We start from the raw sequence: 27553 nt of genomic DNA, 5'->3' as shown, positions 1-27553 counted from the left end.
GACATCATCAGGTGGTTGTAGCTGCTGTTGTCACTGCTTCAAGGTGCTACTGATGATAATCGCACAGCGGCGACGGAATTTATCATGCCGGGAGCAGGCAATACGCGTGCGCGGGAAGACGCTGGTAGTTGGAGGAAAGCGGCGCTCCTGGTGCCCCCTGGCGGACAATCTTATTAACAGGGATGCAGGTATCCAACTAAGCACCGCCTGCAATCCAGCACTGGCCGCCATTAAATCGAAAAGAAGGGAAACAAGAACTTGCGATCCGTCAAGTGACGAAACGCGCAACTGAGGTTTAGTTCGGACTTTAACCACAGGAGCATCCGGCAGCACAGTCATTGCCCACAGCGCACGCACGGATGGCCTTTCTGCGGCCTCCAGCAGGGGGCACCAGGAGCGCCGCTTTCCTCCAACTACCAGCGTCTTCCCGCGCACGCGTATTGCCTGCTCCCGGCATGATAAATTCCGTCGCCGCCGTGCGATTATCATCAGTAGCACCTTGAAGCAGTGATAACAGCAGCTACCACCACCTGATGATGTCGAGCAGTTGCGTCAACGAAATATTGTGCGAGTTACACAATACAATCCGGCGGCAAACCCGAGAAGATGTTTAGATCATTTGCATACCCTAATATTTTAATATTTCCATTTAACTAAACACCCTCTCAATTATCTGCTGCCATTTGTACAATATATTCTAGGACTAAATTAAAAAGTAGTGGAGACAGGGCATCTCCCTGCTTAAGTCCGTTCCTTATTACAAATTCTTCTGACTCCAATTTCCCCACGCGTACTCTACTTTTTGTGTTTTTCAAACTCACTTCTATAAGTCTAACATACTTCTTTGGTATTCCAAGTTCCAAAAGAATTCTGTACAATTTTGTTCACAATACTGAATCACATGCTTTTGTAAAATCTTTGAAAAGATTATGAACTGGTATATTGTATTCCCATTTCTTTTCCAAAATTTGACGGAGGGTGAATATTTGGTCTATAGTTGATCTGTTCCTCCGAAAGCCGGCTTGGTAATCCCCCACAATTTCATCTGCATATGGTGTAAGCCTGCTTAGCAGAATATTCAAGAAAATTTTGGAACATACTGGTAATAGCTATATGCCTCTATAATTACTACAATCCATTTTGTCACCTTTCTTAAAAATTGGGACCAGAATTGGCTCCTGCCACTCTTCAGGTATCATCTCTGAGTTCCATACTTTAGTTATCACTTTGTGAACTACTTCCACCAATTTATGTCCCCCATTTTTGACTAATTCTGCAGCTATGAAATTGATCCTGGTGCTTTATGGTTTTTCAATTTGTTGATTGCATCATTTCCTTCCTTTAACGTTGGCTGAGGTATCTGGGGTTCTGCTGTATGTATTTCGTACACCTGTTTATTTCCTGCTTCCTGGTGTACATTTAATAAATGCTCAAAATACGCCCTCCATTTACTTAATATAGCACTGGGGCCTGTCAGTATTCCCCCAGCATCCCCTCGAAGTGCATTTGTCCTAGCCTTGAAGCCCTTCCTATACCCATTTATGTCTAGGTAAAGTTCCCTTATGGTTTTTTGTTTTACTGTTTGTTTCCATTTTTGTAATTTGATTGTTCAAATAATCCCTCTTCTTTGCCCATAGCCTACGACCAACTTCCCTTCACAAGTTCAAGAACTCCTCTCGTTTTCTGTCTCCCAATCTAATCACGCTTTTCTCCTTTCCTCTACCAATTTCTTGCATTCCTCATCAAACCATGGTTTCCTCCTGTTCTTCTTAGTTGTACCTATTGTGACCTTTGCTGCCTCCACTGTTTATTTACATCCTCGTCTTGATCTTCGTGTGTCCTGAGAGCATAAAACCTATGTGAAATTTCTATCATGTACCTTCTTCTAAAGTTTTCATCATTTAACTTGTCAGTGTCGAACCTAATAAGTTCTCCATTGTGACATCTTGAAGTTGCTGTAGACAGCCGTTGGTGAACTATGGCAACTACAAGAAAGTGATCAGAATCACAGTCTGCTCCACTGAAAGCCCTAACATTTTCTATACTAGTGTGCCATCTTCAATATACAAGAACATGATCAATTTGGTTTTGGGTGTGTCCATCCGGAGAGACCCAAGTTGTTTTATGAATGTCCTTCCTTTGAAATACGTGCTCTCAACAATCATGTCTTTTTGAAACAGCAAAATTAACCACCCTTGTGCCATTATCATTTGAAATGTTATGCAAACTTTCTTTCCCAATTGTAGGCCATAATGCTTCCTCCTTCCCTATCTTTGCATTAAAATCGCCTATGATTAATTTTGTATCATACGAGGACAACTCATCCCACAGTTGATCTAGTTCTTCATAAAAGCAGTCTTTAACAATCTCTTCAGTGTTCTCAGTTGGTGCGTGTACATTAATTACTACTAGTCTCTTCTACCTGCCGGACAACACTATAGCTGATAGTCGGTCACTAATGAACCTTATATCTCTGACTGCATGAAGCACTTTTCTCTGTACTGCGAGACCTGTTCCGAAATTGTGAGCATCCGCACCTCCATAAAAAAAATGCATAGTTACCCCTCTTAATGCTCCCCTCCCCCTGCCACCGAGTTTCTTGAATAGCTGTAATGACTACATAATATCTATCTAATTCGTCTAATAATGTCTGGAATGTTCCTGGCCTGTTCAAACTTTTAACGTTCCATGTTCCCAACCTGAAAGTTCCTTTTGGCCTGAATCTCTTCGAAGTAGGTTCTGCCTGGAAATCCGAATGGGAACCTAGTTTACCTCCGGAATATTTTACTTCAAAGGGACCCATGACCATTAATGTTGCTGATTCTTGATGGATAGATTTGATAGTAAAAGAAGAAGAAACCGGGATGGTTCATCACACCATTGCCTGCTCCCCACCGGCTGTCCGCAATTGCTTATTGTTTTGTATTCGCAGCTACCCTTCATATCTAAAGGCCGTATCCCCTATCCGAAACCTGGGGTCACGCTGTGCTGTGGTGGTAGGGGCCCATGAGACAGAAATTACCATGAACGCTCAAATTAATACCTCAGTCTTATAGTTCTTAAAATGTGATTTTAAATTTTCACTGACTACTGCCTCCCCTTTCTCAAGCCAGGTATTTACAATGTATCCTCCACTGTACAAAGTTTCCATATACTATTTACTAGTGCATTTAACTTGCCCTGCGCCTGCTACACGGACGTCTGAGTCACAGCTCTTGTACAAGATAAGTAATTTAAGTAGTAATAAACTGTTTTTTAACACTTGAAACTAATTTATTACGTTAATTATAGTGCTCTGCAAGCATACCATTAAAGGTTTCTGTCTTACTCGCGTATTTTCACAGTAATCACGTAAAGTTCATTTTGTTTACATATCGCGGCCAGGCCGAACTTTTGAGTTTTCAGATTAAACTTCATACCGCAATCTTAAGTGCATTTACTGATAGTTTAGTGTGCTAAATACGTTTGCTGCCCCTTTATATCTGTAGAGTATCGTCATCTCTTAAGTAATTTCCAGTAAAAAACTTCTGAACCACTGTTTACATAGTCGCGAGTAGGCCTAATTTTTCGTACACGTATTTTCATTGTTTTCCGGTAACTTAATTGTCTTTCTGTCACTAAAATAGATTTGTACCATGAGTGTAAAGTGCCTGACGTGCCGTAGGATCGTTAGCTCCGGGGTCTGGTGTGATGGATGTAGTAACTTTTTTCATTGGGGCGACTGTAGTGGCGTGGGAATTGGGAAAATGAGCGAGACTCATCAGTGGTTCTGTAGGCTATGCAGTAGAGATAGGAAGATTGTGGAACAGGAGGGGAAAATTGCTGCCCTTCAGGCTGAGTTAGATGAGGCTAGGCGAGAACTGGGCAGGTTAAGGGGGGAGAAGGGTAAACAGGGGTGGGAAGTGGCAACAGGCATGAGGAACAGGCCAAGAAATTCTTCTGACCGCTTTGTTATTAATGTACAAAATAGGTTTGACCTGTTGCCTCAGTCAGAAACTGATGAGCCTCTCACAGAAGTAGATGTACACAGGGCTCAACAAGCTTTCAGCAGCAAATTGATTAAGAATGTAGGGAAGTCTGCAAAGAGAAAGAAAGTCTTGTTGCTAGGTAGTTCGCATGCTAGGGGTGTGGGCCAACTTCTGCAGGATGAATTAGGGTTGGATTACCAGGTCACAAGTTTTTTCAAACCTAGTGCTGAATTTGGGCAGGTTACAGAGGATTTAGGTTCACTATGTAAAGGTTTTACTAAGGAAGACACCGTGGTTATTGTGGGTGGGCCGGGCAACAGTATTGACAGAGATCCGGGGTGCAGCATAGAGTGTGACCTGGCAAAGATTGCATCGGCATCGAATCATACCAGTGTTGGGTTTGTGTCGGTTCTGGAGCGCCACGACCGACCTCATTTGACCTCTTCTGTCAGGAGAGTTAATTTGGAGTTGGAGCGGCTACTTGGATCTGGTGCGGGGTCACACATTGGTGTGGTTCGTGTTGATTCACTCTGTAGGTGGGACTATACTAGACATGGCCTACACCTCAACAGGAAAGGGAAGGGTAAACTGGCTGGGCTGATAGCAGGAAATTTAAAGGGGGGAGGAACTACATCTCATGGTGGAAACTCTTTTTTAGTGTAAGATCAGTGTCCAGTGGGAAACTCAGCCATGCAAGTACTAAAGATGTCAAAAAAGTTCAAGATAGTTGCAAAAGTAAAATGAAAAATGTTAGTATATTTCATCAAAATATTGGGGGATTGAACAATAAAATTGATGAGCTTCTGCTTTGTTTAGAAGATATAGAAACTGAGAATGTAATAGATGTACTATGCCTGTCTGAGCATCACATTGTCACTGATATGCAAAAGGTTAGCATCAATGGGTACAAATTAGCTGCACATGTAAGTAGAGATAATATGATGAGAGGAGGAGTTGCCATATATGTCAAAAGCTTCCACAGTGCAAAAAATTTAGAAACTAAAAAATTTTGTGTAGAGCAACATATGGAAGCATGTGCCACTGAACTTAAACTAAAGGATGGCACTTTCATAATTGTAACAGTGTATAGGTCCCCCTCAGGGAATTTCCAGCTATTTCTGGAAAACTTGGATGCTTTGTTGTGCTATCTGTCAGACAGGGGGAAGCAAATTATCATTTGTGGGGATTTCAATGTTGATTCCCTGAAAGAGTGTAATAGGAAGAATGACCTTTTAGTATTACTCAGTTCTTTCAATTTGAGCTCCGTCATTGATTTTCCTACTCGGATAACAAAGAACAGCAGTACATTGATAGATAACTTTTTTATAGACCAAGATAAGTTTAAGGACATAAATGCTTATCCTGTTGAGAATGGTCTTTCAGATCATAGTGCACAGCTTGTTACAGTACATGACATAGCTCCATGCAGTATAATAAATCAGACTTTCAAAGCAGTGCGTTCAATTAACAATATAAATATTGCAAACTTTAGGGAAAGCCTACAGCAGCTAGACTGGGATGAAGTGTATAAGGAACCCGATGCAAACTTGAAATATAACTTATTTCACAATACATTTTTAAGGGTATTTGAAAATTGTTTTCCCAAGAAAATAGTTAAACATAATTCCAAGAAAACATATAAAAAACCTTGGCTAACTAAAGGAATAAGAATATCTTGCAACCGCAAAAGAGAACTGTATCTAACAGCAAGATGGAGTACTGACCCCGAAATTGTTCAATATTATAAAAACTATTGTGCGGTACTAAGAAAAGTTATTAAAAAGTCCAGAAGCATGTGTATCATGTCTGAGATCAGTAACTCTGATAATAAAATTAAAGCAATTTGGAATATTATTGAAAGGGAAACAGGGCAACCAAGAGCACAGGAAGACTTTAGTGCAATAAAATTGAATGACAAGTGCACTAACAAACAATCAGAAATTGAAAATATTTTGAATAATCATTTTTTAAATGTTGTGGAGAAAATAGGATCTAGATCTTCACTAGAAGAGGCAAGGCTATTAATAGAAGAGGCCATACCTGCACAGTTTGAAACAGCTGTAATTCCACCAACCTCTCCCTCTGAAATCAGTAAAATAATAAACTCACTGAAAAATAAAAGCTCTTACGGAATTGATGGCATTTCCAGCAAAGTACTTAAAGCTTGTTCCCCACAGATAAGTAGAATTCTCAGCCACGTATGTAATAGCTCTTTGGAGCAGGGTGTTTTCCCTGATAGACTGAAATATGCCATTGTAAAACCATTGCATAAAAAGGGGGATATGTCGGATGTCAACAACTACCGCCCAATCTCTCTTCTGACAGCTCTATCAAAAATTTTTGAGAAAGTAATGTATTCAAGAGTAGCCTCCCATATTTGTAAAAATAAAGTACTAACAAAATGTCAGTTTGGTTTTCAGAAAGGCTTTTCAACAGAAAATGCTATATATGCTTTCACTGATCAAATATTAAATGCTCTGAATAACCGGACATCACCCATTGGTATTTTTTGTGATCTCTCAAAGGCCTTTGATTGTGTAAATCATGGAATTCTTTTAGATAAGCTAAATCATTATGGTTTGAGTGGGGCAGTGCACAAATGGTTTAATTCATACTTAACTGGAAGAATGCAGAAAGTTGAAATAAGTGGTTCGTGTAATGTTAAAACAGCTGATTCCTCAAACTGGGGTGCTATCAAGCACGGGGTCCCACAGGGTTCGGTCTTAGGTCCTTTACTGTTCTTGATATACATTAATGACTTACCATTCCACATTGATGAAGATGCAAAGTTAGTTCTTTTTGCTGATGATACAAGTATAGTAATAACATCCAAAAACCAAGAACTAAGTGATGTAATTGTAAATGATGTTTTTCACAAAATTATTAAGTGGTTCTCAGCAAACGGACTCTCTTTAAATTTTGATAAAACACAGTATATACAGTTCCGTACAGTAAATGGCAAAACTCCAGTAATAAATATAGAATTTGAACAGAAGTCTGTAGCTAAGGTAGAATTTTCAAAATTTTTAGGTGTGTCCATTGATGAGAGGTTAAACTGGAAGCAACACATTGATGGTCTGCTGAAACGTCTGAGTTCAGCTACGTATGCTATTAGGGTTATTGCAAATTTTGGTGATAAGAATCTCAGTAAATTAGCTTACTATGCCTACTTTCATTCACTGCTTTCGTATGGCATCATATTCTGGGGTAATTCATCGTTGAGTAGAAAAGTATTCATTGCACAAAAACGTGTAATCAGAATAATTGCTGGAGCCCACCCACGGTCATCCTGCAGACATCTATTTAAGGATCTAGGGATCCTCACAGTAACCTCACAGTATATATATTCCCTTATGAAATTTGTTGATAATAATCCAACCCAATTCAAAAGTAATAGCAGTGTGCATACCTATAACACCAGGAGAAAGGATGATCTTCACTATGCAGGGTTAAATCTGACTTTGGCACAGAAAGGGGTAAATTATGCTGCCACAAAAGTCTTTGGGCACCTACCAAACAGCATCAAAAGCCTGACAGATAGCCAACTAACATTTAAAAATAAATTAAAAGAATTTCTAGATGACAACTCCTTCTACTCATTGGCTGAATTTTTAGATATAAAGTAAGTAAAAAAAAAAAAAAAAAAAAAAAAAAAAAAAAAAAAAAAAAAAACTTAATCATTAGTGTCATGCAATATTTTGTGTAATGTAATTTCTTGTACAGACATCTTTTATTAACCTGACACGTTCCACATCATTACGAAGTGTCGTATTCATGATCTATGGAACAAGTATTAATCTAATCTAATCTAATCTAATCTACTAATCCAATACATACACCATACACAATTGAATTACCTCCCATTTCAACAGTGACATTAAATTTCCTGGTGGTTTAAACACTGAAAATCATTCCTTGCGCAAAATCAGGTATTGTGATGCAGCACTATCAGCAAGTCAAACACTATTGCAATTAGTAGCCAGAATATATCAAATTTCTGCATAGGTTCTTGACTTTCCCCTAACGATTTAACCAGTCTTTTGTTGCGTTCCACTCAATAATAGCCTTTCTCATGACAATAATAATGATCTCTTCCACAGAACATTTGCTTACATTACTTTATGGGCACTGACTTTTATCCTTTTTGTGGTTACATTAACAACAGTGAATGCAGTTGTTAAATCTTCAGTCCACAATAAATGTTGCTCTTCTTTCAGTTACATTGTTCCTAAATTACTGAAAGTTTGCTTGCTTTCATTATATGAGTCCTAAGTCATAATAAACAAACCATATTTCACCACCACCTAAAACTTTTTCAGTTTTATCTGTATCTCCTACTGATTCACTAACATCTGCAAGCTACTGTGCTAATACATCAACTTTACTAATTTGTTTTGCAATAGTATCAGAGTGAAATATTTTATAATTAAAGAATGGTTGTTTATTTATAGCAGACCGCTGGTAACGAATAATTTTTATCTGAGTCCACATACCATTTGTTGTAGCACACGGTGCAACAGTTCACAACTGGTCAATTTCTGTTGCATGAAATAAAAATAATTAACTCATCCCACAGGTTCTTTGCATCACAGCCTTCAACTGACGTTGCTTTAGTTCCATCAGCAATTTCTCAGCATGAAACATTATTTCCGTTTGATATTTGTGTAACTAAACATGATATCCATCGAATTCGTGCATACTATAAACCTGTTATTGATTATGTACTCTTTTTTAACTTTACAAGCATAAAATGTTACCCCAGTAAACACACATTTTATTTGGCCCATAACTTGTTGAATAGACTGTAATCAGGTTACAACAGGTATTTGTCTTCAATAAAAAGAGTGCTTATGCACAAGGCACAGAAGATAACAATGTTATGTTACTAGGATAAAGGTACTCAATAGAATAAGAAACTGTGTGTTGTCCAGAAGCACCAAAGAGAGAGAGAGAAAATAGATCAGACACACTAAATGTCATATACATCCACACAGACATTCAAAGGTAATCAGCACAACAAGTGACAATAGACAACAGAAATTATAAAAAGGCAGCTACTGGTGGTATTTGTTCATCAGATGACTATGTGTAGAACATCTGTTAGTAACCTTTCGTTGTTGATTTCCCTCTCATCTTGGCCAATGTTACAGTTTTCCTGGATTTTGTGCCAACTATGTGTTGTCCAGAAGCACCAAAGAGACAGAGAAGAAAATACATCAAACACACTAAAATATCACATACATGCTCACAGACATTCTAAGGTTATCAGCACAACAGGTGACAATACACAACAGAAACTATAAAAAGGCAGCTACTGGCATCTGTTCTCAGCTGACTGTGCATAGAACAACTGTTAGTAACCTTTTGTTGTTGATTTTCCTCTCATGTTGGTCTGTGTTACAGTTCTTCTGGTTTCTGTACCATTTTGATAAGTACTTTTCTGTTTATTTTTCTCTAAACTTTTGCTCTCCTCCGTTGATTGAAAGAACTTTTAGTTTCAGTAGCTAAAGGTTGTTGTTGTTGTTGTGGTCTTCAGTCCTGAAACTGGTTTGATGCAGCCCTCCATGCTACTCTATCCTGTGCAAGCTTCTTCATCTCCCAGTACCTACTGCAACCTACATCCTTATGAATCTGCTTAGTGTAGTCATCTCTTGGTCTCCCTCTACGATTTTTACCTTATACGCTGCCCTCCAATACTACATTGGTGTTCCCTTGATGCCTCAGAACATGACCTACCAACAGATCCCTTCTTCTGGTCAAGTTGTGCCACAAACTTCTCTTTTCCCCAATCCGATTCAATACTTCCTCATTAGTTATGTGATATACCCATCTAATCTTCAGCATTCTTCTGTAGTACCACATTTCGAAAGCTTCTATTCTCTTCTTATCCAAACTAATTATCGTCCATGATTCACTTCCATACATGGCTACACTCCATACAAATACTTTCAGAAATGACTTCCTGACACTTAAATCTATACTCGATGTTAACAAATTTCTCTTCTTCAGAAACGCTTTCCTTGCCATTGCCAGTCTACATTTTATATCCTCTCTACTTCGACCATCATCAGTTATTTTGCTCCCCAAATAGCAAAACTCATTTACTACTTTAAGTGTCTCACTTCCTAATCTAATTCCCTCAGCATCACCCGACTTAATTCGACTACATTCCATTATCCTTGTTTTGCTTTTGTTGATGTTCATCTTATATACTCCTCTCAAGACACTGTCCATTCCATTCAACTGCTCTTCCAAGTCCTTTGCTGTCTCTGACAGAATTACAATGTCATCGGCGAACCTCAAAGTTTTTATTTCTTCTCCATGGATTTTAATACCTACTCCGAAATTTTCTTTTGTTTCCTTCACTGCTTGCTCAATATACAGATTGAATAACATCGGGGCTACACTACATCCCTGTCTCACTCCCTTCCCAACCACTGCTTCCCTTTCATGTCCCTCGATTCTTATAACTGCCATCTGGTTTCTGTACAAATTGTAAATAGCCTTTCGCTCCCTATATTTGACCCCTGCCACCTTCAGAATTTGAAAGAGAGTATTCCAGTCAACATTGTCAAATGCTTTCTCTAAGTCTACAAATGCTAGAAACGTAGGTTTGCCCTTCCTTAATCTAGCTTCTAAGATAAGTCGTAGGGTCAGTATTGCCTCACGTGTTCCAACATTTCTACGGAATCCAAACTGATCTTCCCCGAGGTTAGCTTCTACTAGTTTTTCCATTCGTCTGTAAAGAACTCGCGTTAGTATTTTGCAGCTGTGACTTATTAAACTAATAGTTTGGTAATTTTTACATCTGTCAACACCTGCTTTCTTTGGGATTGGAATTATTATATTCTTCTTGAAGTCTGAGGGTATTTCGCCTGTCTCATACATCTTGCTCACCCGATGGTAGAGTTTTGTCAGGACTGGCTCTCCCAAGACTGTCAGTAGTTCCAGTGGAATGTTGTCTACTCCAGGGGCCTTGTTTCGACTCAGGTCTTTCAGTGCTCTGTCAAACTCATCACGCAGTATCGTATCTCCCATTTCATCTTCACCTACATCCTCTTCCATTTCCATAATATTGTCCTCAAGTACATTGCCCTTGTATAGACCCTCTATATACTCCTTCCACCTTTCTGCTTTCCCTTCTTTGGTTAGAACTGGGTTTCCATCTGAGCTCTTAATATTCATACAAGTGGTCCTCTTTTCTCCAAAGGTCTCTTTAATTTTCCTGTAGGCAGTATCTATCTTTCCCCTGGTGAGATACGCTTCTACATCCTTACATTTGTCCTCTAGCCATCCCTGCTTAGCCATTTTGCACTTCCTGTCGATCTCATTTTTGAGACGTTTGTATTCCTTCTTGCCTGCTTCATTTACTGCATTTTTATATTTTCTCCTTTCATCAATTAAATTCAATATTTCTTCTGTTACCGAAGGATTTCTACTAGCCCTCGTCTTTTTACCTACTTGATCCTCTGCTGCCTTCACTACTTCATCCCTCAAAGCTACCCATTCTTCTTCTACTGTATTTCTTTCCCCCATTCCTGTCAATTGCTCCCTTATGCTCTCCTTGAAACTCCGTACAACCTCTGGTTCTTTTAGTTTATCCAGGTCCCATCTTCTTAAATTCCCACCTTTATGCAGTTTCTTCAGTTTTAATCTACAGGTCATAACCAACAGATTGTGGTCAGAGTCCACATCTGCCCCTGGAAATGTCTTACAATTTAAAACCTGGTTCCTAAATCTCTGTCGTACCATTATATAATCTATCTGAAACCTGTCAGTATCTCCAGGCTTCTTCCATGTATACAGCCTTCTTTTATGATTCTTGAACCAAGTGTTACCTATGATTAAGTTGTGCTCTGTGCAAAATTGTGCCAGGCGGCTTCCTCTTTCATTTCTTTGCCCCAGTCCATATTCACCTACTATGTTTCCTTCTCTCCCTTTTCCTACTACCGAATTCCAGTCACCCATGACTATTAAATTTTCGTCATCCTTCACTATCTGAATAATTTCTTTTATTTGATCATACATTTCTTCAATTTCTTCGTCATCTGCAGAGCTAGTTGGCATATAAACTTGTACAACTGTAGTAGGTGTGGGCTTCGTATCTATCTTGGCCACAATAATGCGTTCACTATGTTGTTTGTAGTAGCTTACCCGAATTCCTATTTTCCTATTCATTATTAAACCTTCTCCTGCATTACCCCTATTTGATTTTGTGTTTATAACCCTGTAGTCACCTGACCAGAAGTCTTGTTCCTCCTGCCACTGAACTTCACTAATTCCCACTATATCTAACTTTAACCTATCCATTTCCCTTTTTAAATTTTCTAACCTACCTGCCCGATTAAGGGGTCTGACATTCCACGCTCCAACCCGTAGAACGCCAGTTTTCTTTCTCCTGATAACGACATCCTCTTGAGTAGTCCCCGCCCGGAGATCCGAATGGGGGACTATTTTACCTCCGGAATATTTTACCCAAGAGGATGCCATCATATTTTAATCATACAGTAAAGCTGCATGCCCTCGCGAAAAATTACGGCTGTAGTTTCCCCTTGCTTTCAGCCGTTCGCAGTACCAGCACAGCAAGGCTGTTTTGGTTATTATTTCAAGGCCAGATCAGTCAATCATCCAGACTGTTGCCCCTGCAACTACTGAAAAGGCTGCTGCCCATCTTCAGGAACCACACGTTTGTCTGGCCTCTCAACAGATACCCCTCCGTTGTGGTTGCACCTACGGTACGGCTATCTGTATCGCTGAGGCAGAGTTTTCAGTCTTGTTTATGACTCTACTGTTGGGTTGTTACTTGTATTCCTTAAATTATTTACTGGTAGAAGTTTTTAATATAATTTAATTCCTGTTAGCTGGTACAGTGAATAAAAGTCAAGCCAGTCCAGTAGTGTTTTGCTCACATGGTACATAGTTGCAACCAAGATGACTTAGTATGTTATGTGCCTTTGATCACTTTGTGTACTGCCACACATGGCAGGTCAACCTCGCATACACTGTTGTCCCACAGACTGGCTGCTGTTTTTCAACTGTCTGGCATACCCTTCCCTTATAACAATGAAAAAAATCAATTACTGACAAAATTATTTAAGTCGATAGCTAAAAAATCTACTCACCAAGCTGCAGCAGAACACACAGTTAAAAGACGGTTGTAATTGGCAAGTTTTCAGAGTCAGTGGCTCCTTCTTCAGGCAGAAGAGTTGTAGGGGAAGGAAGAGGGCTGAAGGAAAAGGACTGGAGAGCTCTAGGAAAAGGGGTAGATTTTGGCAAAGTCACCCAGAACCACAATTCAGGGGAGACTTACAGCATGGGGTGAGAAGGAAAGACTGATTGTTCGGGACTGCATTGGACGAGATTTGAAAACCTGAGAGATTGAAGGTGGAAGACAGGGTAATATGCAGACAGAGATTACTGCTTAAACACCATGCATGAATTAATAAGAGTGAAAAGCTAAGAGCATTGTACATAACAGAGATGGGAGGGGGAAGATTAAAAAAATAGATGGGAAAGTCAATGAAAAGTGTAGAAAACTAAAACAGAGTGAGGTAAAGCGTAGTTACAGCAAAAAAATTCTGCGATAGGAGAAATTAGCGTAAATTAAGGCCAAATGGGCGGTGAAAACCAAGGACATGTTGTAGTGCTAGTTCCCACCTGCAGAGTTCTTGGGGAAGAATCCAGATGGCTCATGTGATGAAACAGGTGCCAAGATCACGAATGTCATGTTGTAGAGCATGGTCTGCAACAGGATATTGTGAGTTGCCACTATACACCCTCTGCCTATGCCCATTCATCCTAATTGATAATTTGGTGGTAGTCATGCTGACATAGAAGGCCAAACAGTGTTTACATAACAGCTGCTTTATGACGTGTCGTTTCACAGGTGGTTCTCCCTCTGATAATATAAGTTTTGCCAGTTACAGGGCTGGTATAGGTGGTGGTAGGATGGTGCATAGGGCAAGTCTTGCAGTGGGAACAGTCACAGGGGTAGGAGCCATAGGGTAGGGAGATGGGTGCAGAAGGGGCATAGGGTCTGATAAGAATATTGCAGAGACTTGGAGGGCGATAGAAAGCTATTCTAGGTGTGGTGGGCAAAATTTCAGACAGAATGGATCTCATTTCAGGGCATGATTTTAGGAAGTTGTGGCCCTGTTGAAGTAGCTGGTTAACACATTCCATACCAGGATGATACTGAGTCACCAATGGTGTGCTCTGAAGTTGTTTTTTGGAGGGATCGGCGGTACCAGTATTGGATGTGATGGCGCAGAAAATCTGATTTTTAACTAGGCTTGTGGGTTAATTACGTGCAGTAAAGACTAAGGTGAGAATGGTGTGTATTGCTGTAAAGAGTCTGCATTTGAACACCTTTGACCTGCAGTTCTGGGTGGCTTTTCCGAAATCTACCCCTTTTCTTACACCTCTCCGGTCCTTTCTCTTCACCCCTCTTCCTTCCCAGTTAAAATGTAATGAAAATTTTGTTTTAGTACATTGGCAGGAAAATGGCCTGTAGTTATCCGCCATTACTCTATAGTCAGTTGAGCCATCCCTCTTTCTGTACTGCATCAAGGATGGGAATCATACTGTTTGTTTCATTTTCCACTATGTATTGGACATCAGCATAGTATTGATTGGGGTGATGGTGGTAATGCAAATCCTTCGCTGTGGTGTCAAGTGACCGTTATCAGTTTCAGAATGTATGTTGAGTCTTTGCAGAATTATCATCCAGAGATTGGATCTACCATAGGGAGGAGGAGTTTAGTGCCACCACTATTTTTTCGTTTTACTGACAGAAAGCCATGGAAGCTGGCATGCATAGAGCTGACAAAAACACCAATACATTAGATACGACATTGGGTGATTTCCATACTGTGGATGAGCCAGGGGCCAGCATGACAGTAATGAAGATACAGCAGAAAGGCAGGGCAACTGCAGCAAGGGCAGGCCAGTTACTACATCTCCAAGCACTGGACTTGCTGATTGTTTAGGTGACATGGTGCTGCAAGCAGCCACCATGAGACTTGGCATCCACCAACCGTAGGCTTATTACCTAAGTCCAACACTGTGGACTTAATGCTACTGTCTAGTGAGTCGCCTCCAGGCTCACTTTTGCAACAGCCAATCTTCTGTCTTAGTGGGCAGCTGTTCGAGACCAGGGTGGTTTGGCCACTCTCTCTCCTATGCCTGTGTGGGCATACTGGTGATGTAAATCTCCCCTCGCAAGGACAGACAGTGCTGCTGAAGGCTGTCTTCTTCTCCAAGAATGAGGATGAGTGTCTGAGCCTGCCTGCATGTCACACCTTGAGTTGCAGGATCATGCCCAGATGGTACACGTACTTCTGTGGACTTTGCACACCAGCATTTCTGCCTACTCATTGGCAACATAGCAGGCTGCTGACTGCCTGCTTGCAACAGTAATTCTCTGCACTTGCTGTCTTTAGCATGATTTCAAAGGGGTGTTGCACGGCAGAGTGGTGCTACGAGTATTGTAACTTGTTCCTAAATAAAATGTATTACTATTAATGATGTTTCTATGAGCAATGATTGGTCATTATCCAAATAATTACTCACTACAGCTCAACCTGGCACTGTGAAGTTCATCCACCCTGAGCCTCTACACAGTACGTGAGCACATTCTCATACGTTTATAGGAAAATCAAGGGTCATTCCCCTGAGCTCATCACTGTGAGGATGCCCACTCAGTTTCTCAGTTGGAATGAGGTTAGGAGGTGATGTGCATGGGGCATAGTTGCATGTTTACAGTTCTTGAGTCAGTTTTCTAACTAGATTGGAGTTAGTTCAATGGGCATAGCAGCTTATTCTTGGTCCAGAAGTCACCAGCAGGTGTCCTTAATGAGTCCTCTGGAAAGTGCAAAACTTTGTTTTATATGATAAGTTATCTGGAACAGTTTGCGTGTAAATTGAAGAACAATGTACAATAGGGACCAACTGCATGAGGCAGTGAATTGTTAAGACACTCACTTCATATTTGGGAGGATGGAGTTTGTTCTGTTCGGCCATTCTAATTTAGGTTTCCTGTGGTTATCCTAAATCATTTTCAGCAAAATGCTGGAATGTTTTCTTTATCAAGGCCAAGTCAACCACCCATCCTGCCTTCATAAAAACATAATTGTATGTTCTGTGTGTTGTGTAATTTGAGCTATTTACTTTCATTTTACTATGATGACCAACCCTATATCATTGTGAATTGATCCCTGGATGAATAAATAAATAACATTAAATTAATAAATATGTCTCTGCATTGCTGTGAGCACCCTCTGCAGTGAAAGCTGGCCTCATTGATATCTGATTGATTATCTTCACACAGTAAAAATGCAGAGAATGACATCATTCCAAAATTTTAAGTATGGAGCACATTTTTTTGTTTCATTATATTTCATCAACTGATCAGTAGTAATACAGTGCTGGCTTGTAAAAAGTGAGTATGCTGCTGCTGTTCAGTGATACACTCCTGAGCAGTGTGCATCATTTGCCCTACATATGATTCGCTGCATTTGCATGGAATCTTGTAAACAGTTTCATTGTGCAGTCTGAAGTTGTCTTTCACCAATCTGCTGAAATTTTTGATGGCGTATGAAAGATCAATTACACTTTATGTTTCCTTAGTAATCTGCTTATTTTCACTAAAATATTTTCAATATATGACAGGTAGGCTATCGTCTTGAAGGCTTTATCATCTTTCTTGTACTGTCATTTATATGTCTGTAATGCTGTTTGTATCGACTGAGATAAATATCCATTTTCCAGGAACACAATTTGGATGTGTTCCAGTTTGCTTGCAAGTTATTACCACCTGAGATAATATAGACTCTGTAAATCAAAGTCTTTAGAATGCCTTTTGTTTCAGCTCGATGGTAGCAATTAGTGGCACATAAATACTAGTCTGTATGAGTGGGCTTTCAACATACACTTGGACATTCAGACTCTGCACCAAAATATTGTGAGAGCAAGTTACAGACATACGTCAATTCTGCTGAAATTTCATGGAAGATTCTATATGCCAAGAACATTTTAAATTCAAAATAGAATGTTATTTTGATGTATATAAAACAATTCTGCCTGAACAAGAGATTACAAAACTAAATTGGATTTTGTCTAGGGAAAGGATTATGAGAGTTATTGCTGTTTTAATTCATTTAAAGTATTTAAAATATCATCTTTCAAGTAAAAACAGTTATCAGAATCGGGATACTTTCACCTCATGATTTATGTCAAATATGTCAATTGCTTGAAGAGTCACAATTGTTGTTGTTGTTGTGGTATTCAGTCCTGAGACTGGTTTGATGCAGCTCTCCATGCTACTCTGTCCTGTGCAAGCTTCTTCGTCTCGCAGTACCTACTGCAACCTACATCCTTCTGAATCTGTTTAGAGTATTATCTCCTGGTCTCCCTCTATGATTTTTACCCTCCATGCTGCTCTCCAATACTAATTTGGTGATCCCTTGATGCCTCAGAACATGTCCTACCAACCTATCCCTTCTTCTAGTCAAGTTGTGCCACAAGCTCCTCTTCTCACCAATTCTATTCAATACCTCCTCATTAGTTACGTGATCTACCCATCTAATCTTCAGCATTCTTCTGTAGCACCACATTTCGAAAGCTTCTACTCTCTTCTTGTCTAAATTATTTATTGTCCACGTTTCACTTCCGTACATGGCTACACTCCATACAAATACTTTAAGAAACGACATCCTGACATTTAAATCTATATTCGATGTTAAAAAATTTTTCTTCTTCAGAAAAGCTTTCCTTGCGATTGCCAGTCTACGTTTTATATCCTCTCTGCTTCGACCATCATCAGTTATTTTGCTCCCCAAATAGCAAAACTCCTTTACTACTTTAAGTGTCTCATTTCCTAATCTAATTCCCTCAGCATCACCCGACTTAATTTGACTACATTCCATTATCCACATTTTGCTTTTGTTGATGTTCATCTTATACCCACCTTTCATGACACTGCCCATTCCGTTCAACTGCTCTTCCAAGTCCTTTGCTGTCTCTGACAGAATTACAATGTCATCGGCGAACCTCAAAGTTTTTATTTCTTCTCCATGGATTTTAATACCTACTCTGAATTTTTCTTTTGTTTCCTTCACTGCTTGCTCAATATACAGATTGAATAACATTGGGGATAGGCTACAACCCTGTCTCACTCCCTTCCCAACCACTGCTTCCCTTTCGTGCCACTCGACTCTTATAAGTGCCATCTGGTTTCTGTACAAATTGTGAATAGCCTTTCGCTCCCTGAATTTTACCCCTACCACCTTCAGAATTTGAAAGAGAGTATTCCAGTCAACATTGTCAAAAGCTTTCTCTAAGTCTATAAATGCTAGAAACGTAGGTTTGCCTTTCCTTAATCTAGCTTCTGAGATAAGTCGTAGGGTCAGTATTGCCTCACGTGTTCCAGTATTTCTATGGAATCCAAACTGACCTTTCCCGAGGTCAGCTTCTATCAGTTTTTCCATTCGTCTGTAGAGAATACGCGTCAGTATTTTGCATCCATGACTTATTAAACTGATAGTTCGGTAATTTTCACATCTGTCAGCACCTGCTTTCTTTGGGATCAGAATTATTATATTCTTCTTGAAGTCTGAGGGTATTTCACCTGTCTCATACATCTTGCTCACCAGATGGTAGAGTTTAGTCAGGACTGGCACTCCCAAGGCCGTCAGTAGTTCTAATGGAATGCTGTCTACTCCCGGGCCCTGAGTCACAATTAAGATGAGCATTTGTTTCATGTGAGGTTTGGTGAGTTTAGTTCATGGAAGCTCTCTCACATAAAACTTATATAACTTTACTGTGATTAAGAGGTGGTCCTGTCATCCAATAAATGTTTGTAGTGTTAGGCACAGTTTCTAAAAAGGAAACCAAATGCAAAAAAAAATTAGATTTACCTAATGAGAATGGTATGGTAGATATAAATAAAATGACTAGTACAACAGAGATGTAGAATTTGAAGCAATGTTAAGCTATAACCAAATGTGTCTGTAATGTTACATGACAAGCTACTTTACTGCATAAAATTTTAGGTTGCACATAACAAAGGAGTTTTCATCTGAAGTAATCAATTATATTTAATTGAGAACTTGCAATTGATATTAGACTGACAAAACATGCAGATAATTCAATAGAAATATATCACAGTTCTTCCTTTGTGGTGTTTGCTTTCAGCAGATTTACACAAGTCAACTTACTACCAGTGTCTTACTGAATCTTTTCTGCCTTGCTTTAGGTAGGTGATGCAACAAAACTAATTTGGCAAGATCTTCTTTAGGAACATATTTAGGTGCTAGGGAAAATTTCATCCCCTTGGACAGGATTTCTGTGTCAGTATCACTATCAGTATAGCTATAAAGGCTAACCTCCATTCAATGCCTAACTGGTTTTAGTTCTTTCTCAGTTGTCTTCTGCTGTAGAGTGTCAAACTTCTTTTTCTTCTGTTCATTAAAGACTGTTTCACATGACCAGCTGGCTTGTTGGTAGGGCAAGCAATTAATCTGCTGGAGCAAAAGGGTTCAATTACATTCCCAGTCAACTGACTCTACTAGCAGGATCAAACTACATGACATATGTTCTGTATATGGCACTGGCCTAGTAGTAAATACATCATCCTGATGAAGATCACTTACAACAGTGACTGGAATATTGGTTTTTATAAACAAAATGGCAGACAGTCACATGCCCACAAATGTTTTATTGAAGCAGCAGATGCCTATTTGCACACATATCTGAGATCTGATTGCAGTGGCTTTCTTTTTCCACCATATGTCTGTTCAGGGAAACCCTCTAACATGTTTTGTAATGTGCTCATTTTTCCATCATTATGGAAACATTGATACTATGAATTATCGAAGTAAATACACTCCTGGAAATTGAAATAAGAACACCGTGAATTCATTGTCCCAGGAAGGGGAAACTTTATTGACACATTCCTGGGGTCAGATACATCACATGATCACACTGACAGAACCACAGGCACATAGACACAGGCAACAGAGCATGCACAATGTCGGCACTAGTACAGTGTATATCCACCTTTCGCAGCAATGCAGGCTGCTATTCTCCCATGGAGACGATCGTAGAGATGCTGGATGTAGTCCTGTGGAACGGCTTGCCATGCCATTTCCACCTGGCGCCTCAGTTGGACCAGCGTTCGTGCTGGTCGTGCAGACCGCGTGAGACGATGCTTCATCCAGTCCCAAACATGCTTAAAGGGGGGCAGATCCGGAGATCTTGCTGGCCAGGGTAGTTGACTTACACCTTCTAGAGCACGTTGGGTGGCACGGGATACATGCGGACGTGCATTGTCCTGTTGGAACAGCAAGTTCCCTTGCCAGTCTAGGAATGGTAGAACGATGGGTTCAATGACGGTTTGGATGTACCGTGCTCTATTCAGTGTCCCCTCGACGATCACCAGAGGTGTACGGCCAGTGTAGGAGATTGCTCCCCACACCATGATGCCGGGTGTTGGTCCTATGTGCCTCGGTCGTATGCAGTCCTGATTGTGACGCTCACCTGCACGGCGCCAAACACGCATACGATCATCATTGGCACCAAGGCAGAAGCGACTCTCATCGCTGAAGACGACACGTCTCCATTCGTCCCTCCATTCACGCCTGTCGCGACACCACTGGAGGCGGGCTGCATGATGTTGGGGCGTGAGCGGAAGACGGCCTAATGGTGTGCGGTACCGTAGCCCAGCTTCATGGAGACGGTTGCGAATGGTCCTCGCCGATACCCCAGGAGCAACAGTGTCCCTAATTTGCTGGGACGTGGCGGTGCGGTCCCCTACGGCACTGCGTAGGATCCTACGGTCTTGGCGTGCATCCGTGCGTCGCTGCGGTCCGGTCCCAGGTCGACGGGCACGTGCAGCTATCACCGACCACTGGCGACAACATCGATGTACTGTGGAGACCTCACGCCCCACGTGTTGAGCAATTCGGCGGTACGTCCACCCGGCCTCCCGCATGCCCACTATACGCCCTCGCTCAAAGTCCGTCAACTGCACATACGGTTCACGTCCACGCTGTCGCGGCATGCTACCAGTGTTAAAGACTGCGATGGAGCTCCGTATGCCACGGCAAACTGGCTGACACTGACGGCGGCGGTGCACAAATGCTGCGCAGCTAGTGCCTTCGACGGCCAACACCGCGGTTCCTGGTGTGTCCGCTGTGCCGTGCGTGAGATCATTGCTTGTACAGCCCTCTCGCAGTGTCCGGAGCAAGTATGGTGGGTCTGACACACCGGTGTCAATGTGTTCTTTTTTCCATTTCCAGGAGTGTATGTAGCAACATTCACACTAATTAGTTCCCATTGTTTTCTAGAACTTGAAGAGGAATTAGCAAATGAAAAACAGGAGTATGAAGATCTTACTACAAAATATGAAATGCTTGAAGAAGAACACGTTGTCACAAAAGCTCAGCTGGTCATGGAAAAAGAGACACTGCAGGGGTAAGTTGGAAAAAAAAATGATGATTTTTTTTAGTGGTAAACATGAGAACTCTTCAGAAATTAGAAGGAACCATAAGTTAACATGCAGTTGTCCTTAAAGCATCTATTAATGATTCTGTCAACAGTTTCAGTATTTATTAGGCGACTAGTTTCGAACCCTTACAGGTTCATTTTCAAGCCTGGCTTACTAAGACTGTACTCACAGCGCTTGATCTGAATAATAAACACTGAGTGGCAACACATGGCCTATAAATGTTTGCAGGATGAATGCCACAATCCACATGCCTGTTACCAAGTCAAAATCCATGTCAGTGCAGCCTCAGTAGCCTAGGCTTGAAAATGAACCTGCAAGGGATCAAAACTGGTCACCTAATAAATACTGCAACTGTTGACAGGTCCGTTAATAAATGCTTTACAGAATTTAAGTAAAGTTGCTGTTTTCTGTCAATTAAATGATGAGACTGAAAAAAAGTACAATAGTATTTGTATAGATTGATTATACTTGATTAAAATAACTTTGTAACTGATATTTCAGTCAAGTAGTATGAGCTATAGTTGGTAGCCAATAAAAGTGCTTTCTTGAGCACCTTATGCTTGCTGAATTGTTTTGTTTGTTGGTACATGCAGAGCTTTGTAAAGTGTAGCTAGCTGCAAGCTGACAGCACTTGTACCACCCCCACAAACCCTGCCGCCTCTCTCGCTCATTGCAATCGGTCAATAGCAAAATTGTTCAAGCTATAGTTTGAAATCTTTTATAATTGGTTGCCATTATTTTGATAGTGTTTGTTTTCTTATATGACAGTTTTGTTGTGTTTCAGTCAACTCCTGTCCCTAAAGAGGGAATTGGCTAGTGCAGAGTCAGAACTTCGTACTCTGAGAGAAACATACAACTCTAAGCAAGATGCTTGGATTAAAGAAAAACTGGACCAACAGGTATGTCATGTGTATGATAGTTTTAAATCTGAGAATTTCTGTGTAATCTTATGCACGTCAGTTACGTGCTATACTGATGTATCTCCTCTGAAAATATGGTTCTAAGCCAGTTACAAGTCAACACAGAAAACAGAAGTGTGTAACCTTGAACACACATAAACAAAACTGGAAAGAATAGCTGTCTCATATAGAGAAGATGATGTTAATGCTAACATATTGTAGTGTAGAGGTAGAAGAGCAGTGGAAGGGATAGAAATATGTGAAGGAGGAGAGGTCCATCAAATGTGGAGTTGGGGATGAATGGGGGGGTTTCCTTAAGGAGCTAGTATGGTGGATGGTAGATTAGGGCACACATAGTGACGTTGTCTGGTTCAGCTATTGAATTTGACTAAATTGCTACATTGTATTGACATCATGCTCTGAAACTAGGTGATAAGCTTTTCCTTGGCCTGTCTTTCATGGTGGTTATGTATAAGAGTGAATAGTGATCTGGTGGTCTTGTAAACATAGAGAGTCATGAAGGAACTAATTTTAAACTTCCAGCTGCTAGTTTTTTCATCTGTTTCCCTGTTTTGTTATAGATGCTCCAATTTTAGCACCACACAGTGTTAAAATGTTCTATAATGAAAATAAAACTGCTTTTAGGTACAGTTTTCAGTCTCAGAATAGCTTGCATGACTCAGTTCACAGTTTTATTTCTACCCATATCGCACTCCTTCCCTTAGGTAGCAGAAAATGTAAATTGGTGTCAGTTGAGTCTATTGTTCATCTCATTTCTCATGTACGAATTTTGTTTCTTTAAGGGCTTTTCTTTGGAAATGAAAGATGCTTCCATTTTTTTCATTTCCAGGTGGAAGTACTAACATACATCTCACCTTGCCTCCACTCTTACAAAGTGAAACTTTTCTCTAAGTTAGTGACATCAGCAGTTGTATAATAGATTACAAGTGGACTGCGAAATACTCTGGGATGTTAAACTAATGGACACTGAACAAATAATAATAATATCAAGTTGTTAACTATGCTGATAATATGTCTGAGTTAAATGGATTTCATGGAGTGGAAAGGTGAAGTTTGTGATGTAAGCCAATGACCGAACTATCAGCCCGACTGCAGGTAGAGCACAGTCTTTCTATTTGTTGCAGCACTAGGAGAGGGAAGGATGGCGTGCTTCTCATCCTCACCAACTTTTAGTCCTCCCCCCCCCCAGGGAAGATCCCTGATACTCATTTTTACAGCAGGCTGGGTGGACCTGAGGCAGTCCCAGAGGGACTGTTACAAGAAAAATTCCCACCCTTATCTGAGATTGAGCCGAGAACCTCTGGTGCTGCAGTCTAGTGCTCCACCGATTAGATCGCCATGGCCACTTCATGGAATGTTGAAAAAAAAATTATAGATATTGATTACATATTAATAGATCAAATGATGTTTCAACCCAAGACTTGTAAAATGTGGAGAGAAGCCTGTGGCAAATAGAGGCTTTAGGTCAAATCATGATTTGAGCATAGATAATGCAACTGGGAGCAGGTTGTCCATGAAAGGCTGGTATCCAGATTCTGGTTCCAGTCTGTCACACATAAAGTGTCAAGCTACAGGTCTGTGTCTATTATACCAGTGATGGAGTCCATAATGAAAGATGAGCTATTAAATTATTTTGAAGGAAATAACCTCTCCTATGATACACAACATGGTTTTCAAAAGGGGAAGTCAACTACAACAACTACTCAGTGTCAATGTAAGTCTGGGTTTTGAAGACTAGGAATCTATAGCATTGGCACTCTGTGACTTTAGTAAGGCATTTGATTGTGTCCCATATAAGGCCTGCTCAGCAAGCTAAAGTAATATGGTATTGGGGGAGCTGTTCTACAAACTCTCCAATTGTACCTAAATAACAAATGACAGACTGTATCAGTGTGAGGAGCAGACACAGGTGAAATGATGTTAAAATGTGGTGTGCCACAGGGATCCAGAACAGGGCACCTGTCATTCTTAATTTTCATTACTGACATAAGCTCCAATAGGCATACCTTGCAGTTTGTCAATGCTACAACTTTGTTCTCAAAAGAGAAGAATGTATTTCAGGTTGTTGAACAAACAGAAGTCCTCTTTAGTGATGCCAAGGCCTGGTTCACCACAAACAAGATGAAAATTAATGAAAACAAAACACAGAGGATGATATGCACCCTAAGTGAAACTGGAGTGCTGGGTGACCTAGCAGCCTTTAAACTTCTGGGTTTTTTCATTGATACCAAGTTAACCTTAACATGTTTGTCCTAAACTTTTACAGTTTCTGTACTTTTTGAGGAAACTAAAAAGTCTTATATCACAGCAGCACCTACTAGCAGTATACTATGCAGCTATGGGGCTGTACTGTGGGACCATTCTGTATACTGCCAGAATATACTTTTTTTGCAAAGAAAAGCAATAAGGATCATTACCTCAAGCAAAAAAAAGTAACAATGCAAACCAGTTTTTTTTTCAGGTTAGGAGTTCTGACTGTTTTCAGCCACAATATTTTCAGATGCCCTGTCCACACAAAGACAAACCATGAGACCAACAGAAAGAGACATGAAGCTCTAAAGACAGTATAGACTGGACAAGATGTCAATTAACTAAGATGCAGCACAGCTTTCCATTGGTGGCCCCAACACTATTTAATGCTCTGCCTAAGGATATTCAGTCATTGTCAGTCAAACAATTTAGAACTAGAACTTTGTGTACAGTAAAAGAGCAACCTTTGTACAGTACAGAAGAATACTTCTCTGGTGGTAGAACAATGTCTACCTAATCTGCAGCTCAGTGTCAATGGAAACAGGAGCAACTCTAGTCGTAATTACATGTAAGTACAACATGACCAATAGACTGAACATAACTTCATGGATGGATTTTCACACTGGAGGGCATGATCTTGCTCTTCATGATCCAGAGCTAAACGAATGATAGACTCTCTCACCATCACTTAATGATCTGGAGCTAAATGAATGATAGAATCTCTCACTATCTGATGGGCATATGGCTTTTTATGCACATCAGACACGAAATGACAATGGTAACCCATGTAGTTCAGCCACCCATGTTAAATGGGATTGATGTGGTTGCTTCCTACAGCGGTAAAACTCAACCTGAGATGCAATAACGTGGGTGTGCTTACAGTAGTATTTTGAAAGAAGTTCATACATTTGGTCAAATATTAACAAAGACAGAGCCTGCAAAGTGGGAGCTGACTTGATACATTCTTGGCAATATCCATGAAAGAAACAAAGCACGACATAAAATAGCATCAGTAGCCCCAAAAGCTTGAAAGTGTTGTCGCAGACATTTCTTGTATGTGTCTCATTCCTCAAAGGACTCATCGTATGGAGAAAAGGATGGCGGTTAAACCATTTGGGCCATAGAGGGCAAAACAGCAGGTGACACAGACTGAAGAAAATGCCAACTAGATAGAACATATGCCAAAGATTGGAGTACCTGAGTTTGACTGTCCAGCACCTGTGATTTGTGGTGCAGTGCCATGGTGAGTGACTTGCTGTTCAACCAACCAATGATAAAATGTCCTCCATAACATTATCAGCCAATGTGAGAATAAACGGAAGACCAACAAAAGTAGAAATTTGCACAGAGAATAGGGCCACACCCGTCACCAGTTGTGTTGTAATTACGTGTAAGTACAACATGGCCAGTAGGCTTGAACACAACTTTATTCCACAGAAGATTTAGCAATTCACATACAGTATTTAAGTAACATCCAATAGGAGCCAATCACATACACAAAGAGCTGTAGCAATACACATGGAGAACAGAGGCCGAGTGTAACTCGGCTAGCTTTAAATAGATTGATAGATTGGGGCCTGTAGTGTGGAGGAAAAAAGCCTTGTTTCACAAAGTGCCTAGAATCCAGTGCATGTTGGTCTATCAATATCGATTACTCATATGATTTTGAACTGCATGCCTGACGCCTAACCGCAGAACAATCGCGCGATAACTAAACCAGTGATTCTGGCAGGGTTGGTGAAGTTAACAGGCGAATAAGTTTTGACAGTGGCAGGAATAGTTCCAGTATTAGTCATGACAAGATTGTTTGTTAGAATGAGGAAGGAGAAGAAACAAGAACATCACACAAATTATGGAAGAATATGACAATTCCAAATTGATATAAAAATTTTGATCTCATGCATGAGAAACTGGAGCGTATGAATGAAATATGAAACTAACATATAAATTTTTGCTTGTAGTAGGCCTAATAGGCATTTGATATTGTTACTTCGTGAATTATATTTTGTTTTGTTATAAAAATGACCATTTGTGCCAAAACAGCCTGGTTTATTTGATGTGTGTTACAAATGCTGCAATATTAGAAAGTCTATTTTGTTTTATCTAGCAGACAGTGACAAAATAGATGTAATCAGTTTGAGAAACCACACCAGTCTTGGGTACTATTTGTATTAACAGCTTTTGCAGTAGTAGACAATGACATTTTGATTTTTCATATAAGAAAACATTTGACGAACTTTGTTGAGGTAATAGATTCCTTCACAGAAAGGAAAGCATATCATGTAAAGCTGTAGCAAGATTAGAGAGAAAAAATGCTAGGAGCTAAGGATTGAAGAAAAGTGTACTGCCTTGCTTGCCTCTTGTCTTTACTGGTTTTATGTATCATATATTTAGTTTTATGTCAAGCAAAAGAGAAAGTTATTGCCTAATAGTCAATAAAGAGCACAAATTTTCAGAGCTCTTGTTCTCCCGATTACAAATAATCTCATCAACCAATTGCTAGGTATTTTTTTTAAGAGGTGCAGGATGTCAATCCGGCCAACTGGGAGCAGGAGAGGCACCAAAGGACATTTTAATTTCCACTGTCCTGAATATAGTTTGATGGCATCCATTACAAAATATAATTGTTTCAATTCCACAGAGTGAAATTCAGTGACGTGCGATAGAAGAATGCTGTGTGAAGAGGTGTGGCACTGCACTTTGGCACACTTAAGACCAAAAACATGCCTTATATTTCTTCAAGCACATATGTTTTATGTATCAGACTCTTCAGAAAGATGTGCACTATAAATGAACATATTTATGAAATACTATTTCTTTTTTTTAAATTTTGGCATCCTATCTCAAACACTCAATGGAGGAGGGCAGAGGGGTGCCACTATCTAGTATTGCTCAGGTGCAGAAATATT

General features: G+C 40.2%; 1 protein-coding gene across 9 annotated transcripts in view; it reads left to right on the top strand.

Annotated features, from left to right (window-relative positions):
- The window catches only part of LOC126336343 (trichohyalin), a 415368-nt gene that overhangs the window by 337317 nt on the left and 50498 nt on the right, over positions 1-27553 (top strand). For all 9 annotated transcript variants that reach the window (XM_049999914.1, XM_049999913.1, XM_049999908.1 and 6 more), the window contains 2 exons: positions 21314-21440; positions 22259-22373. In XM_049999914.1, the coding sequence (XP_049855871.1) occupies positions 21314-21440; positions 22259-22373 (242 nt within the window). The remainder of the gene's footprint in view (positions 1-21313; positions 21441-22258; positions 22374-27553) is intronic.

The sequence above is a fragment of the Schistocerca gregaria genome, chromosome 2 (assembly GCF_023897955.1).
Source record: "Schistocerca gregaria isolate iqSchGreg1 chromosome 2, iqSchGreg1.2, whole genome shotgun sequence".
Taxonomy (NCBI): Eukaryota; Metazoa; Arthropoda; class Insecta; order Orthoptera; family Acrididae; genus Schistocerca; species Schistocerca gregaria.
This window is presented reverse-complemented; position numbering and strand designations above follow the sequence as displayed.